The sequence below is a fragment of the Protopterus annectens genome, chromosome 2.part0 (genome assembly GCF_019279795.1).
Source record: "Protopterus annectens isolate FY-2018-M chromosome 2.part0, PAN1.0, whole genome shotgun sequence".
Classification (NCBI taxonomy): Eukaryota; Metazoa; Chordata; order Ceratodontiformes; family Protopteridae; genus Protopterus; species Protopterus annectens.
The window spans coordinates 1,345,205,728-1,345,223,684 of record NC_056728.1 but is presented as its reverse complement, the minus strand read 5'-3'; the positions used below and the strand labels follow the sequence as shown (position 1 = coordinate 1,345,223,684).

At 41.2% G+C, this 17,957-nt stretch overlaps 1 protein-coding gene across 1 annotated transcript in view; it reads right to left on the bottom strand.

Moving 5' to 3' along the window:
* Window positions 1-17,957, bottom strand: part of TRPC3 (transient receptor potential cation channel subfamily C member 3) — a 1,904,470-nt gene that overhangs the window by 1,258,773 nt on the left and 627,740 nt on the right. The window contains exon 3 of the mRNA XM_044061528.1: window positions 12,356-12,541. Coding sequence (XP_043917463.1) covers window positions 12,356-12,541 — 186 coding nt within the window. The remainder of the gene's footprint in view (window positions 1-12,355; window positions 12,542-17,957) is intronic.

Below are 17,957 nucleotides of genomic sequence, written 5' to 3'. Positions count from 1 at the left end.
ACAAAGATTCTCGAATGATGGACAGATACGGGAAGTGTGTCTTTTCTTCAGCGACTTTTACACTCTGATTGCTGAAGTACCTCATACACTTTATAAGGCTACAAAGAGATCTCCTGAAAGAGCTAGGGGATACTCTACAAGGTTCATTGGATGTGGGGGTAACTGAGAAGGTCTCCTCCCAGTTGTCCACCTTAAATTCTATCATCAGCTCCTCCATGAGACTGATATCTTATGCAGCGAATGGAGTGAGTAGGGCAACGGCTTCAGGAGTTTCCTTGAGGAGACACTCCTGGATGCGCTTGTGTAATTTTGTGGAACCTTTTAAGTCTACCTTTACTAACACCTCTTTTGATGGTTCTTCATTTTTTGGACCCAAAGTTAAAGACTCACTCACCAGATGCGAGCAGGAAGGGAAAACTCTCTCTGCCATTGGAGTAAGTTTTTCATTACCTTCAAGACCTTACCCTAAAGGTCAGAAGAGTGGAAAAATATGGTTCAATAGATCCCAGGGAGCTTTCCAAGATGCACAGGGTGAATCCTTCCCCAGGGGAAAAAGGGGAGGCAACAATGGTAGACATCATCCCAGAGGCAGGGGGGGGTCCGCAAAGCCAGGGTGACCGTGATTCCTTTCACGGATGTCCCTATCGGTGCTCCTGAAAGGAGGCCTGCCTGCTCTACTCTGGAGGCAGCTGGGGGACGTTTATCTTTTTACCCAGAAGCCTGGCAAAGTATCACAAAAGACAAGTGGGTATAAAGCATAATATCCAGAGGATATTCCATTCCTTTTTGCCATCCTGTCCCATGGATCAGAGCAACCCCAGATGTTCCACCCAATCTAAGGGAGCAAGAAACTATAGAAATCCAAAAGTTGCTGAACAAAAGAGTCATCCAAAAAGTCCCTGCAGACCAAACAGGATTCAGAACTTACTTACGATTCTTTTTGGTGTCAAAATTGACAGGGAACTGGAGACCCATATTGGATCTCAGCAAATTGAACAAATCTGTCAAAAAGTCAATGTTCTGAATGGTGACACTGCAGCCAATGCTTCCCTTCTTAGAGAAATATTATTGGATGTGCTCAATAGACCTTCAAGATGCATACCACCACATAAAAATGGACAGAGCATCAAGGAGTCACTTACGCTTCCAGCTGGGAGCCAGTCAGTATCGGTTCTGAGCTCTGTCCTTTGGTCTCATTACCACCCCCAGAGTGTTCACCAAATGCATGGCAGTAGTAACAGCTCACTCGAGACGTCTTGGATTTCTAGTGTTTCTGTATCTGGATGACTGGTTCCTAACTGACACCACCAAGCATCTATTCCAACAGGTCAGGGATGTGACATTGGAAATCTTTGCTCAGTTAGGCATAGCAGTCAATTTACACAAATCTGCCTTGTTGCTCTGTCAACATATTACCTACATAGGTGCAACCCTAGACGTTGTTTCTAAGATGGTGCGTCTTCCAGTCGACAGAATTTCAGCCCTCAGGCAGCAAATACTACACCTTCTTCCAAAGGACAAGGTAAAGGCAAAGGTAGTTCTGAAACATCTAGGGACAATGGCTTCAACCATAATTCTAGTTCCTCTCACCAGGATGCATATGAGGATCCTTCAGTGGCTCCTATTCTCCCAATGGTCGCTTCAAGAACTTCCTATATTCTATCTGATCAGAATAACAGAGTCATGCAAAAAGGTTCTACTGTGGTGAACTCAGACAACCATGTGACTATCAGCAGACCCTTTATTCCACGACAACCTGTTGCTACAGTGACCACAGACACTTTCCAGATAAGGTGGGGGGGAGGTATTATCTGGGAAGAATAGTCCAAGGTATATGGCAAGATCACAAGGCCCACTTGCATATCATTGTTCTAGAGATGAGAGCAGTGCTTCTGACATTGCAAGCACTCCACGATTCTCTTCCACTAGGGACGATTGCAATACAGTCAGACAATATGTTTGGTGGTTTGGTACATAAACAAACAGGGAGGAACCAGATCATACCCACTTAGTCGAGAGGCTCTGAGAGTTTGGCAATGGGCAATTTCTTCCCAATGCTTTCTAGTAGCAATGCACATCCCGGGGAAATCCAATGTGATAGCAGACAAGCTCATCAGAGCAAAATGAATGCCTCACGAGTGGTCTCTGAACCAGAACATAATGAAAGAGATTTTCCAGAAATGGAACCAGCCTTGCTGCAATCTCTTTGCCACTCCCATGAATGCCAAGTGCAGGAGCTACTTTGCCCTAATTCCACTGACACTGAGAGACGCACTTGTACACGAGTGGCTCTTGGGACTTCTTTATGCCTTTCTCCCATTTCCCCTCATATCCAAAGTCATCCAGAAAGCAAAATCCTTGGGAAGCAGGCTGATTCTCATTGCCCCATATTGGCCTCGGCAGATTTGGTTCCCCTTCCTCTGGCCTCATCTACAGGAGAAGCCATGGGTTCTGGACCCAGTTCCAGACCTTCTGACACATATGTCAGGAACACTTCATCCTTCTCTCTGCACCCTCAACTTCACAACATGGCTGCTCCACTTCTCAATTTAGTCAGGCTTTAAAACTTCACTCCAGCAGTCAAACACATATTGATGTCCTCTCATAAAGTTTCTAATAGAAAACTATATACTAGCAAGTGGAAAACATTTTCTCACTGGCCGCAAACTAGAAACATTGCCCATTTTTCTTCGCCAGTTAAGTCCATTTTAGAATTTCTTGCAGAACTCTTCCAGCAAGGCTCAGCTGCAGCAACTATTAGAGTTCAGCTGGCTGCAATTTCGAATTTCCACATTAGTGACTATTCTTTTAACTTAGTGTCACACAGGTTGTGTAAAGCATTTTTAAAAGGCACTTCCTTATTGAGACCTCCTTTTAAAGAACCACTTTCTCCTTGGGATTTAAATTTTGTCCTATCTCAACTAACATTGCCTCCTTTCAAGCCGTCTTCATCTTGTGACCTCAAATTTCTTTCCTGGAAGACCATCTTTCTAGTATCTGTAACATCTGCCAAAAGAGTCTCACAGTTGCAAGCACTATCAATCAGACCTCCATATCTGATCTTTCATAAGGATAGGGTATTGCTATGAATTAATCTGTCCTTTATACTTAAAGTTTGCTCTCAATCCATTATCAATTAATCCATTGAGCTCCCGGTGTTTTTCTCCAATCATAGCAACAAGGCAGAGTATAAACTCCACCAATTGGACGCGTATAGACAGCTCAGATTCTATTTGCATAGAACTAAAGATTTCAAGAAATCTGATCAATTATTCATCTCCTTCTCTGAGGCAAAAAAGGGTATGCCAGTATCTAAAGTCACCCTTTCAAATTGGCTTTCAAGTTGTATCACCTTTATCTACACCTCCAATAATATAAAGTTACCATTCAGAATTAGAGGTCACTCAACCAGAGCATTAGCTACATCCTCTGATTTTCAGGCCAGAATGTCTATGGATGGTATTTGTGCTGCAGCTGCATGGGCCAATCCTCATATGTTTATCACTCATTACAAAGTGGATTTGGCCTCCAGGGACAGGGCCTCCTTTGGTTCCACTGTGCTCAAAGGTGTATTCTTATTAGCCACCCGGGAAAAAGGTGGTAGGGATGCTGTCCCATCCAAGTAAGAATGAAGGTGAGATAGGACAACATAATATAAAGAAGTTATGTACTCACCATAACGTTCTATGTTTGTTGTCCATCTCGCCATTCATTCTAACAACCCCTCCCTCCTTCCCCTGTCCAAGGACTCCTAGCGGACCTGGTTGTGATCTTTTCCTCTCATACATGAGCTCCTTTGACTCTGTTTGTTTCTCCTTGACATGGGGGTCATACCTATATATTACTCATTAGTAATGTTAGCAGCAAACAAGATCTGCAGAGTTGCACCACTGCATCATGGGATACCTACCTTGCCACGAGCCAAGTTTGAGACTTCCAGCTGTGTATACGGCCGAGTGGAAGCTGAGGATTGGCTCCGAATCCATCCAAGTAAGAATGAATGGTGACATGGACAACAAACATGGAACGTTATGGTGAGTACATAACTTCTTTTTAACTTGTTTTGCTCCAGTGCCATTAAAATGGTGCCATGCGATGAACATGGAGGGGCTGTGGAAAAATATGGTATCTGTGCTATACTACACTAGAAAGGGAAGATGCTAGCTTGATTTGTATGTATGGTATAGTCATCTGGTAAAGGTATTTTCTTGAAGATTTTTTATTCATTTATGTCCCTGCTAGACAGGGGCACATTAAACTAACCTTAAAAGGGCTATCTTCTGTGACCTACTCTACAGAGGCACAGTCAACCAATCTAAAAGGGTGGCAAAAGCCAAACACACTGGCTAGGCTTGTAAATGCCCCAGGGCAGATAGCCTAGTATCAACCTATGAACATATGAACCTAAGTGATAACTAGGGGTTCGAGGTTGGTATAATGGTTAAGCTGTTTTCCTCGCAGGCACAAGACACAGAGTTTGATTCTTACCTTTAGAAGGAAAATTGGCTAAGCTTAAAATGGCTCACAAGGGATCTATACTAATACTTACCTATCCACCTAAAGCATACGATTCTTCTGTATGCATCCTGTTTTTATTACCTTTTTTAATCTCTCTCTCTCTCTCTCTCTGTGTATCTGCCAACCTATGTATATTTTAGTCTGTATTTTCAATATTTTCTTTATTATTTAAGCAAAGATCTTTATTATGTAACTAAAGTTATTTTATTAATGTTTAAACTGTTGTGTCTAATATCTACTTTACATCCCACCTCTCTGAGTTAGGAAGCATTCCAGGGAGCTCAAATTGTAGTTGTTTATTGGCCAGATGGTATGCAAGTTAGTTTTCAGATTTTTTCTGTCTGCTGTAAATTAGTTGCTTTTTTCACAGAACTCTTTACCACACAGTGGTGTTTAGCAATACACTATATAGCAGCAAACCTGTAAAGCTAGTATCTAGGACTTTTACCTGTAACACAGAAAGGCTTTGTGTGGAGCTAAGATTAGGTCAGCTAGTTATCACATTAAACAGTACTAATATCAGGTCATAGCACTCTCTAATATCTAGCCTAAACCCTAGACACCACTCAGGTGACCTATTTAAAACCAAGTGCCTAAACCATAGTAACCCAATCCTAACACAAGTCCTGACTACATGGATTTCTTAATGTCTCTGTGTCCAGCTTGGTAAATATGGGTGTCCTGAAACAATGTAGTAATTGTCTCATGTACTCAGACAAGCTTTTAATCCTTAAAGAAACTAACACAGTATGAGAGAGATGTACATACATAACATTCTTGGAGGCAAAAATCTTGCTTACAAACAAGATTGTCAAGAGCACATACTACATCCTTCACACATACCTCTCACTACCCACAGAGAAATACTTGTGCTGAGGCACTTAAAAGAAACCTCTCAACACCTCAAAGACCTAAGCCATCAAACAGCAACACCTATCCTCAGCAACCACCAAAGTATATACCAAAAGCAAAACCTAACACCACATACAAGCTCAGACCCAACAATCCCCACACAACAAAGCCCATAAGGCAAGCAAACACTACCTAGTGCTCTTGTCATTGTGAATTCTATTGTATGACACACACAGATGTCCCAGGCTGGACAAGGAGAAGATAACAGTTAGTTGTGTATCTGGAGTGAGAATCCCCAGTATCATACGTGCATTCAAGTCACTGCACCACAGGTACTAATATGTTTTTATCATAGTCCATGTGGGTGTAAATGACCTGAGATGTACCTCACTGGACTATATGAAATGGGATATTATGGATCTCTCTGACATGTCTATGTGCCTTAAGGTGTTACTGCTCAATGCTCGCAGTGTAAACAAGAAACTCCACAATCTACAAGCTCTCCTCACTTTGGAGAATTAGACATCTGTGCTGTTACCAACACTTGGTTAAAAGCTGCAGAAAGTACTCTGGCAGTGGAAGGCTATAGTGCCTTCCACACATTTAGACCAACAGCAGCAGAGGCAGAGGCTGAAGGTGGAGTGGTTTCAATCTACATTAGCAACAAATACAACTCCAAGTTGGTTAAAGAAAATGAAGCCCTGGAGTTCATCCATGTCCAAGTTTCCAAAGACAAGGTACCTTAGCATGTACTGGACAGCTAGAAGTTACCCTAAATGACCCACAAAGTTCACACCTCTTAACTAGACCTACTACAGGCATTCACCATTCAACCAAATACCCTATTCCTTGGAGACTTTAAATACCCCTATAGAGACTGGGAAGCATACACTGCCTCTAACTCACTGGTGCAACATTTCCTGAACTTTATCAGCGCAAACACCCTGGACCAGATAGTGCACACTCCTACCACAGGATCATATTGAACCTACAATTTAACAAAATATGGGAGAGTGTTGCACCACCCCCCTCACCCCACCTGCCATGCATACCTCTCAACCTCTTAGAGCAAGTAATCTGGGCAAAGCCATAGTTAATGGGAAGGAAAAGGATGAAAAATATTGACACGTTTTAAATATTGGTCCTACAGACTTAGAAAGTTGATAGAATAACAGGTTTTGCATAGGTTCATAGGTTCATAGGTAGGTACTAGGCTATCTGCACAAAGGCATTTATAAGCCTAGCCAGAATGTGTTGGCTTTCGCAGCTCCCTTAGATTAGTAATTAGCATTTTCTGAAGAGTATGAAGTCTGAAACTTAAATGTCTGTCATCATTTTCTGACTTCAACCCTCAATGATTTACCAAAAAAATCCACAATTTTAAGAGAAACAGACCAAAAATATGAGGGCAAAAATCTGAACATTCTGTGAAAATCTTTAGCGTTGACAGGTATGCCCTCATGTCACATCCTCTTTGGTGAGGTCGGACCACAAAGCTGTCTTCCTCAGAAAAAAAAATCAGCAAGGAAAACCCAACTAAACCCATAACAGGAACTGTTTTAAAGCAAACTATATCCTATTAAGCAACAGTTTGTCAAAATTCACTGCTTCCCAAAACACCGAGAACACAGCTACATATGCAGAATTATTTACAGAAACCCTGTACAAACATGGAAATGGCTGCATTGAGGCTGCTGCACCTACCAGAAGTAAGCCGAGATCTAACATCAAAAACAGACCCTCACTGGTGGAATCCCTACCATAACGGTATTTAACAAAAGAAAAAAAAGTCATAGCAAAAAATCAGAAGGAGCAACTCTCACAGAGACAAGAGATCTCTGATTTAACTAAACAAGAAACTAAGAGGTCGAATAAAGTCCAACAAGGCCAACTACAAGTTGAGGATAGACTCACAGGCTAAGGACAATCATAAGACCTTCTACAGCTATGTCAGGAACCGCAGTTTACAGAACTGGTGGTAAATAGTACAACCTTCACCGACCAGGGTGACATAGCGAATCTAGTGGCTGAGAAATTTCTCTCTAACTTCTTTCCACAACCCTTCTACTACCCTCTATGAAATCCCATCTAGCATACCCCCCCCCAACTGTGAACAGGGAGCAGGTCCTGGAAGGACTCACCAAGGGCAATAATACTGCTTCAATGGACCTAGACAATATCCCCAGTTGCCTCTTCAATGGCCTAAAATAAGACCTAGCAGGGCCATTTGAGGCAGTCTTCCAATATAGCTTCAAAACAGATTACATGCCAGGTGAATAGAGGACTGCAATGATTATCCCTCTTCATAAGGGTGAACTATCAACTGATTCCAGGAACTACAGACCCATCAGTCTGACAAGTCTGATATGCAAGGCCATGGATCGAATTATTATGGAAATTATCAATAAGGGCATTGGCAACATACAGACACTGTACCCATCCCAGTTTGGCTTTTTAAGGGGAGATCTTGCCTACTCAACCTGATAGACTATATAGAGAAGGCCAGCAAGGCTATGGATGAGGGGAAAACAGTGCATACTGCCTACCTTGATCTGTTCAAGGTATTTGATACAATATCTCACTCAGGTATTGTTGACAAACTCTCAAAACTAGGTATAAATACCTATATAACTTGCTGGAGTTCTGGCTGGCTCACAGATGGGACCCAAGATGACAAGAACAATGAGACCACCTCCACCTAGAAACCAGTCAGCAGCGGAGTTGGGCCAGCTTCTGTTTTGCATCTACTTCTCAGAATAAAAGCTAATGTCAAAGCCCTCTGGCTCACCAAGTTTGCAGATGACTGTAAATTGGGAGCTATCATTGATCCCCCCATGAAAGCAACATTCTGAAAGAAGGGCTAACACAAAGAAATGACTGGTGCCAAAGCCACTAATTAAAACTCAAAGGGAAGAAATGAGTTATAGTGCCCTTTGGGAAATCCTCCACCCAAGCTAATTACTCCGGCAATAAAACATACCTAAGAGTTTGCCTGATAGTTAGGGATCTGGGAGCATATGTAGACAGTAATCTTTTCTTTGACCAACATATAAAGTGTGTGTGTGTGTGTGTGTGTGTGTGTGTGTGTGTGTGTGTGTGTGTGTGTGTGTGTGTGTGTGTGCGTACGTGTGCAATCATGCATGTATTTTTGTGTGTGTGTGTGTGTGTGTGTGTGTGTGTGTGTGTGTGTGTGCGTGCAGACACGTGTTTTTATATGTATGAGCATAGCATAATACTTTGTGTGGAATGCAGTTATCATGGATAAAGAGGTACCAAAATCATTCACAGAAAGAGTGGTAATAAAAGGACCTGAGGGTCTTGGCCAAAGGCCCTGCTCTGTAAATGGCTTGCATGCAGTCCCGCTGTGAATGTCAGAAGGTCATACCCATGACAGCAGTACACATTTCCTTTATGCTGTTGGAACCAGGTTGACGTTTGTGGATTAATTAAATATCTGTGTTCATTTTCATGCTATTACTTCACCCTTAGTTGACAGTAGTCATATTCAAACCCCATTAATGTCAGCCATCTTGACATCACAGTAGGTGCAATCCTGCTATCCGAAGGTCACATTGGTGGCAAGTGGTATCATCGACCCATGACAGAGTTGACAGTGGTGCCTATCCCTCCATCACACTGACACACTTTTTAAACTGATAGAAATAATACATCATGATGCAAGAAATCCTCATGTTTTACAAAGAGTCATGATTGCTTCTCTGTCCATAATAATCTATTAATGTGTTCTTAAAATAGATTCACAAAATGCATCTCCGGGCTTAATTACTTGAATCCGTTTCCTGAACAAATTAGCAAACTGGTTATGATTAGTGACCTAGTCATAATCTTCGATATTATTATGTAACCATTTTCCTTTTTGACATGGAAAGAAATGCAATAACAAAACAACTGCAATTAAAAGTAAGTAAACAACATTAACAGAAACATTGATCATCATAACAGTAAGATAAAATGACACCAAACAGCAATACTGTCCAATGTCAAATCTTCAAAAGAATATGTAGAGTAAAAACACACTCGAACAACAGAGTCTAATGACAAATCAGAAAAAGAAAACCATCAAGTATTTATCTGCTATGGCACGCAGGTACCATTGTCAATTAGAGTATTTTAAAATAACAACAGGGAGCAGGGCATGTTGGAGCATGAAACAAGAGATATTAGAGCACACAGTGCAGGATTATTTGTCCGTGTAAATAGGTAGAAAAAAAGAGGTTGTAGGAACACAAGATGCAAGAGATGCAGGGCAGGAAATGGACAAAAAGATAATTTTAAGCTGCAGCTTAAACAAACCTGTGACATGCATGAGTAGGAACAGTAATACAAGAATTAGAGCAATGGATACATGGGTGGCACTTTCTCGTGGCAGGGGGGCTAGCCAGCAACTGCTGAAAGTACAAGGGTAAACTAAAAAATCTACAAGAAAGAGAACTACAGGATCCGTGTAAGGAATAATCGTTATCATGCAGGAACTGGAGATTTTAATGAGAATGGGGTAAAGAGGTACAAAGCAGAACATTTAGCAATGGTTAACTAATGTAAGCCAGTGAAATGTCAGAAGGAGATTTAAAACATACTGTAGAGAAAGAGAGAGAGAGAGACCTGGATAGGAGGACTGGCACATTAACTTTCTATTAATAACAAGGAAACAGGCAGCACTATACAGGTTCTTATAATGTTTTATAGCTTGGAAAAATGACACTCAAAACTAATTATCAAAGATTGTTTTAAGGTATTTGCATTATTTTTGTTCCACCAAGCTATAGATGTCATGTGAGCTGTGAGGTCTGCATTTGTTTACCTCGAGGCAGTTACATAGCTCTCATTCAAAAACATTGTTTTGCATATTTCTAATTCCAAATCAAAAACTGCTGATCACGCAGTTAAAGTATCTACCCATTTACAATGAACTGTCAGCAGTTAGACACACTCTGGTAATCCTGAGAACTTTCAAATCACATCTAAAGGTAATATATCGTACGTGCAGTCTTTGCTGTTGTCTGTAGGATACATCATTTATTGGCTGTCAGTTCTACATTTGCATGGTTCGCCATAAACTGTAGTGTTTGTGAATCACTGCATAAGTACCCAAAGTTTATGATTAACAGATTAAATATTATTCATCTGTGAATACTGCACAGTCTATCCAAATTGTTCCTTACTTTATATAGAACTGGTACATATTACACTATACAACTCAAGTTAGTCTGATTGTTTTATCACAGAAGACAGTGCTGACTGTGAGGTTGCCTGTGTGTACCTTATGTTCCACCTTCTGTTGTCATTTTACCATACTGCACAAACTATGTGCTAGTTATTTTATTCATACATTGAGTGTTAAGACTCAGTCATGATATGCTGTTAATTTTGTTTATAATCTATATGACCTTCCTGCATTTAGAGCACGTCTCACAGCTTTAACTGAAAAACACATTTATTGCAATTGTTCTACTGGTGAAGAAAAGGAAATAAATACATACATGAGACCAGCTGTATTAATAGTTTTATGTGTGTCAGCATCCAGGAATATTGTATAATTACCTCTCAATGCCGCATAATAAAGCTGTGACTAGGAACACAATGTTAAAGTGTACTAAAATGAAATAAAATGTATAGCCCCACCACTAATGTTGTATAATTAACTAATGATGTAAACAGACTTTCCCATAAGTTGCTGAAAATAGCACATAACGTGCAGTATAATATCATAAATGCATAAATATTAGACTTGGTGCTCCACATTTTCTGATAAGTACAGGTTTTGTGCACGTGCGTGTCGTGTGTGTGTGTGTGTGTGTGTGTGTGTGTGTGTGTGTGGGTCTGTGTACGTGCACTCATGTGTTTGTGTGTAAATGGTGAAAATGCACAAATATCGAATGATAAAACATCAATGCTGGCATATCCAAAAACACCACTTACTGAAAACCCCACATAATGAAAGCCAAAAAAGATTTCAAAAGGGAAAAAACATAATTTTATGATCTTTTAACAAGTTATGGGCATGCCCCTCCCACATCTTAGTAATGCATGCTAACCCTTACCCTAACCACCTTACCTTACAAAACCCCTTCTGTAACACTACCACTACACAAGACATACGCGACATAGAAATACACACATGCACAACACCAAATATATCCCCTTACTTTTCTCCCCGCGGTTGGGTGGGTGTTCGAAAGACATGCGTAAATGGGCGTGCCTTCGTTAAAGGTTGAACTTTGAGCTGGCACCTCGGCGTTCGTCAAAATCTACTGCCAATCATTAGCGGACCGGAGTTCCGCTGTGGCGACCCCTAACCAGGAAAAGCCGAAAGACAACAACAACAACTTTGCTTACTCTAAACCTAACCTGCAAACACTCAGACTGCAATAAATCGAACACCTTACCTGGCCCTTAATCTAACTCTAACCCACAAATGTTTGTGCACATACCCCTAATCCCTAATGTCAAGACTTTTGGTAAATCCAAAAGTTTTGGCATTTAAGTCCACAAGCCCACCCTTTCCTACCTCAATACATCTTATTCCATTCAACAACTGCAGCACACACACACATATATATCTATCTATATATATATATATATATATATATATATATATATGTGTGTGTGTGTGTGTGTGTATGGGAGAGTTGAACATATGTGCATTAAAGGTCAAACATCTGTATCAAAATGTACTTTTCACCTGCAGTATTGTGCATGAGTTGAGCTGCTGAACTATTTGCAGCAGTCCGAGTCACAATACTATTAAATTTTACAATTGAATTACATGAATAGTTGAAAAGTATCTGTGCTATAATATTAGTCCAGTAAAATAAGATATTATTTTACATCTCACTAAAAAGTGACAACATTAGTTACTATTATACAGTAGCAAAGTCTGTATTCTAAATATGGTTATGCAAAATGGTGCTTTAACTGTGGCTGTTCTTGGAGTCAGGATTGAGCAATGTGCTTGGATGTTTACCTTTTTGACTTCATATCGGATGGCTAGCTTGACCCGTCGAAGAGATGGTCTGTGGTGCTGCAGTTCATCTTGTTCTGCATCCATATCCCCATTCAAAATAGCTTCCACTTCCTCAGTGTCTCGACACAGATCAAGGACTCCAACAACAAAGTCTTTACATTGCATAGATAACTTGCGATAATCATTCTAAAGACAGAAAGTGAAATGGTCAGTGTTTTGGCCATTCACTGGAAAACAAAGCAGATCTGCTTACAAAGCAATATGGCAGTAGACTTTGATGGAAATGTGCAAACAATTAATGCATGCACAAAATGGATCCCATACACAAGACACAGTAAAACTAGTTCCACAGTCATACATGTAAATAAAAATGAGAAGAAACATTTCTACTAGGAAAACCTCCAATAACTTTAAAGAAAATTGGGAATAACTACTTCAGTAGGCTATTGAAACATTTTCTTATTATCCCAGATAGCTATTTTCCAGTCCTCCATTCCAAGACAAAAGTTGTCCTGCTGGAGCAGTGTGCAGTCATTAAATTGGCCAAAGTCCTCTGACCAGTTCACACCAGAGCAGTGTGTGGTTATTAAAAAGGCCAAAGTCCTCTGACCAGTTGACACCATTTCTCATTAACCTCTCTCCCTGCCACTGACCTGCAACAGAATGATATCCATGCACAGATTTATTTATTTATTATTTATTTGCAGTTTGTTAACCAGGGAAGTCCACTGGGCCGTACTGAGTCCATTTTTCAGTGGAGGCCTGGGGAGAAAAGCTCCATAGTAATAGACAGACTACACATTAGAGAAATAGTGTAATCTTTAGAAGAGTTATACAATTAAAACAATGCGTTATAATCACAATGTAACATGTACATAAATTAATATCATACACAGACATTTTACACATCAAGCTTTAAAAATAAAAGATTAGCTAATGGCAAACATTGTCATTGTTTTTAACAGGATTGGGAGCAAGATATTTTCCAAGTAGTGGAGAGGTAAGAGTGTAGAGAGGATTTAAAAGTGACTGGGTTCTGGATAGTTCTGAGGGATAATGGGGAAGCATTCCACTTTTTGGCTAGGGAGAAAGAGAAGATAAGTTGTCCAGGTGAATGTTTAGGCTTGTGCACCAGGAGTAGATTTGTGTTCTCAGATCTAAGGGGCCTACTGGGAATGTAGGAGGTGAAGATGGAATTAAGGGATCGGCAGTCAGAGGGTTTAAAGATGAGATGAAAAAAAACACAAAAACTGAAGCAAATGAGGCAAAGCAGGCTCAAAAACTTTACTTAATGACTTTCTGGTACCTCGGCCATTCGCCTTCAATGATCCACTGAAGGCAAATAGCCGAGGTACCAGAAAGTCATTAAGTAAAGTTTTTGAGCCTGCTTCATTTCCTACAGTTTTTGTGTTTTTTTTCATGTTATTTATCGTTTATGTTTTTTATCATGGTTTAAAGATGAGTTTGTGAGTTGTAATAGGTTGTAAGTAGCCAAGGTATTTTGGTAGTTCCAATCAATTTAGAGACTGAAGTGCCTTACAGTTGTGGGAGGAGTATTTGGAGTTTGTTGCAAATTTGGATATCTTGTTGTAGCAGGCTTCCAGCCTGGCTTTTAGGGAGGCTTGGAGGTTTACAAGTAGAGGTGAGCTATACATGAGAGAGGGGAGAGGGTAGGTGGATGCTAGTGTTTTTCTAGACAAGGGGGGTAGGTGTTGATTGTGTCTGTACAGCATTCCAAGTTTTTGATGTTTTTTTTGATATTTTGTTGTACATAGATATCGAATTTTAGTTGTTCATCTATGACTACTCCGAGGAGTTTTGTGTGGGGGGACAGTTTCAATTATAGACATATTTTGGCTATAAATATTGAAAGTTTCTTTGTGTGATAAGGTAGATTTTGATGGGGGTGAAAATCATGATTTTAGTTTTGTTTGGTTTTAGAGCTAAGTGGTGGCTTATCATCCAGGCTTCTGTAGTGGGGAAGGCAGTTTGTATTTTAAGTAATAGATCTAAAATTGAGTTGGATGAGCAGATTACTGTGGAGTCATCAACATATTGAATTACATCACTACTGGAGACAGAGGTGCGGAACTTATTGATAAAGATGTTGAATAATAGGCTACCAAGTACTGAGCCTTGTGGAACTCCGGTAGGAGTACTGAGGTAGGATGAGAAGGAGTTTTTCCATTTGACGGCTTGTTGCCTGTCAGAAAGATAGCTAGAGAACCAGTTTATTGTGTTGGGAGAGAGATAGTCTCAGGCCTTGTTAACCGTGTTGAGGAATGATATAAGGGCAGTAGTGGTGCTGTGACCTGGTCAAAAGCCATGTTGAAATGGCGATAAGAGGTGGCTATGGGTAAGATGGGGCATGATCCGGGTGTGGATACATTTTTCAAGTATCTTGGAGATTAGGGAGAGCATGGCAATAGGGCAGAAGTTGGATATATCATGACTTTTGCCTCCTATGTGTAGAGGGAGAATGTAAGCCTTTTTCCACAGTTTGGGTACATAAGATTCTTGAATAGATCTATTAATGAGGATACTGATGGGGTAAGTGATGGCTTCAGCGCTACCTTTAGGAAAGTGGGTGGTAGGTTGTCAGGCACGTTAGAGCAGGGTTTAAGCTTTAAGAGTAGTCTTTTTACAGTTGAGGTGGAAATGGGTTGTAGTATAAATTTGGGGGGGTGTAAGTATATCATGGGGTGACAGCAGTACCATCAGCAATGTCCATGGTCCATTCTGCTGTCAGGCATCACTGGATGACAATCATTTCAGTGGTCACTATGTGACCCATTCCACTATTGACCATCTTACACCATGAAGATGAAAGGTTACAGTGAAGGCAGGAGGTAAGATACCAATACCTCTATCATCAAAGCAACTCATAGATTTATAGTTACTCAGCTTGCAGTCCAGTGGACCATTGAGGAGCCTAACCCAGATTCACAGTTGCCCTCAAGCACTGTCTGGTTAAATGTCTTGGTCATTGTCATACAGTAGTTAAGTGAAGGCTGTGGGAATCAAACTCTGTGCTGTAGGAACTAGAGCTCACAGCCTTAACCCTCTGCTCAGATTGCCAGACTCATAATGATGGTTGAAACTTTCCTTGGGCATGCACCTGCAGCAGGTAAGAACCACAATTATGCATTTCTTTTAACTGTCCAATCCAGAAACTGAGCATATTACTAAAAATATCATTGTAGAATTACATAAGCTAATTCATTTAGACAGTAGGATTTATAACAGCATGTCTGACTTGAAGTCTATAGAAACTAGAAGTTAGGCAACTTCCCAATGCAGCAGATCAGAAAAATGACTTTATTTCACTACACTGGGTCACTGTCAGTTTTTTTAACTTATAAACATATTATCAGAGCTATCATTTAGGTTCATAGGTTCATAGGTAAGTACTAGGCTGTCTGCCCAAGGGCATTTATAAGCCTAGCCAGAATGTGTTGGCTTTCACCACCCCCTTAGATTAGTTCCCTGATTAGATTAGTTCCCTGTGCCTCTGTCCAGCAGAGCCATCAGTTCCCTGCGCCACTGTCCAGCAGAGCCATCAGTTCCCTGCACCACTGTCCAGCAGAGCAATTAGTTCCCTGCGCCACTGTCCAGCAGTGCCAGTGCAGTGATCCCCGGGGTAAATTTTCTGTTTCCCATCCACCCGTCAAGGTTTCTCTTGAAGAGTGTTAGTGAGGGGCTCTGCCTGATGTATACTGGAATCCTGTTCCAAAGCATGGGGAGTCTCTGGGATAGGAATCTATCCCTCCAGCATGTCCTATTTATCATTGTGGTGAGGTTTATATCTCTAGAGCGTGTGGCTCTCTGGGATTTGTTTTTTTCAGGTGGAGCATGTCCATCAATTCTGGGTTGGACATGGCCTTGTATGTCAGGCAGAGATCACCTCTGAGTAAGCGGTATACAACTGAGTACAGCTGGAGTTTCTTGAGTCGGGCTGCATAGGGCATCTGTTTGAGGCCAGTAATCCTTTTGGTGTTGTACTTTTGTGGCCTTTCCAGCTGTTGCAGGTATCTTGTAAGGTACATCCCAAATGAAGAGTTGTATTCTATGATGGGTCTAATGAGTGATGAGTAGAGAGGCACAATAACCTCTTTTGTTCTAGATGCGAACCCTTTTGTGATTAGGTGGGCCACACAGAAGGATTTTCTAACCACCTTGGCAATATGATTATTAAAGGAGAGATTACTATCTACTTGGGTCCCCAGATCCCTTATTACATTTTCTGTATTTAGGGGACTACCACCTATGTGGTAGTTTGTGGGTATTTTGTTTTTTTCCAAAGGGGATGACTGTGCACTTTTTGGCATTTAGCTTGAGGCCATGATTTTGACACCAGGTATCCGTCTCAGTGAGACCCATCTGAAGGGTGTCTGTATCAGCCGGAGAATCAATTATGGCCCGTAGTTTGCAGTCGTCTGTGAACTTGGTCACCCATAGTCCTCCTATGCTTGCCTGTACCTCTGAGAAGTATATACCGAACAGGAAGGGTCCTAGGACTGAGCCCTGGGGGACGCCACTTGTAACCGGTTTAGAGTCGGACGTACTGCCTGCAACTCTCACCATGTGGGTTTTATCCATGAGCCAGCTGGCAACCTATCTCGTGATGTAGGGGTTTATGTTCAAGCTGGTGAGCTTGTCTATAATACCAGAATGGGGAATGGTGTTGAAAGCCTTTGCGAGGTCTAGGTAGGCTGTGTGGACCTCCTTTCCCTCGTCTAATGCCTTGGTAACCATCTCAAAGAAGTCCACCAGGTTTAGGAGGCATGATCTGCCCTTAACAAAACCAAACTGGGTAGGGTCCAAGGTTTGGAGGTTCCCAATGTCTCTGTTAATGAGTTCCATGATGATGCGTTACATAGCCTTGCAGACCAGGCTAGTCAGACTTATAGGGCAATAGTTCCCGGGGTCCGTTGTGGCTCCACCTTTGGATAACTGTTGCTGTGCACCACTCTATGGGTACATAGCCTATAGAGAGGCTGAGTTTGAAAAGTGTGTTTAGGTGAGGGGTTAGTTCATTTTGGAGCTCTTGTAAGACACAGCCTGAGACCCCATCCGGTCCCATTGAAGCTGTGTTTTTGGCTTTGGATAGGGCTGTTTTAACCTGTGCATTGGTGATTGATGGGGCCCTACATTCTTCTGGTATGCTTATGGGACCTTTAGGGAGTGAGAGGGGGGTGAAGTTTGCACTAAACCTGTCTGCAGAATGTTTGCAATATCAGTCGGTTCAGTGTATTTTGTGCCATTCTTCACTAACTCAGAGCAGATCTGAGAGTTTCCACTTAGGTTCTTGACATAGCTAAAGAACACTTTGTGGTTATCTTTGGAGTCATTGGCAATTTTTCTTTCGAAACTAGCCTTGGATGATTTAATGAGGGATTGTAGTTTCTTGCTGATATAGGGATGTTTTTCCTTCTTTGGAATGTACTCTTTTCTGTACTAGTCTCCTCCTTCGGTTGTATAGCTTGTTTATGGCAGGGGTCCACCAGACTGGTTTCCTTTTCTTGGAGGAATGAGTCTTGGTTTTACTTGGGATAGCATGATCCATGCATTCCTGCAGATGCTCATAGAGTGCCTTTGCAAA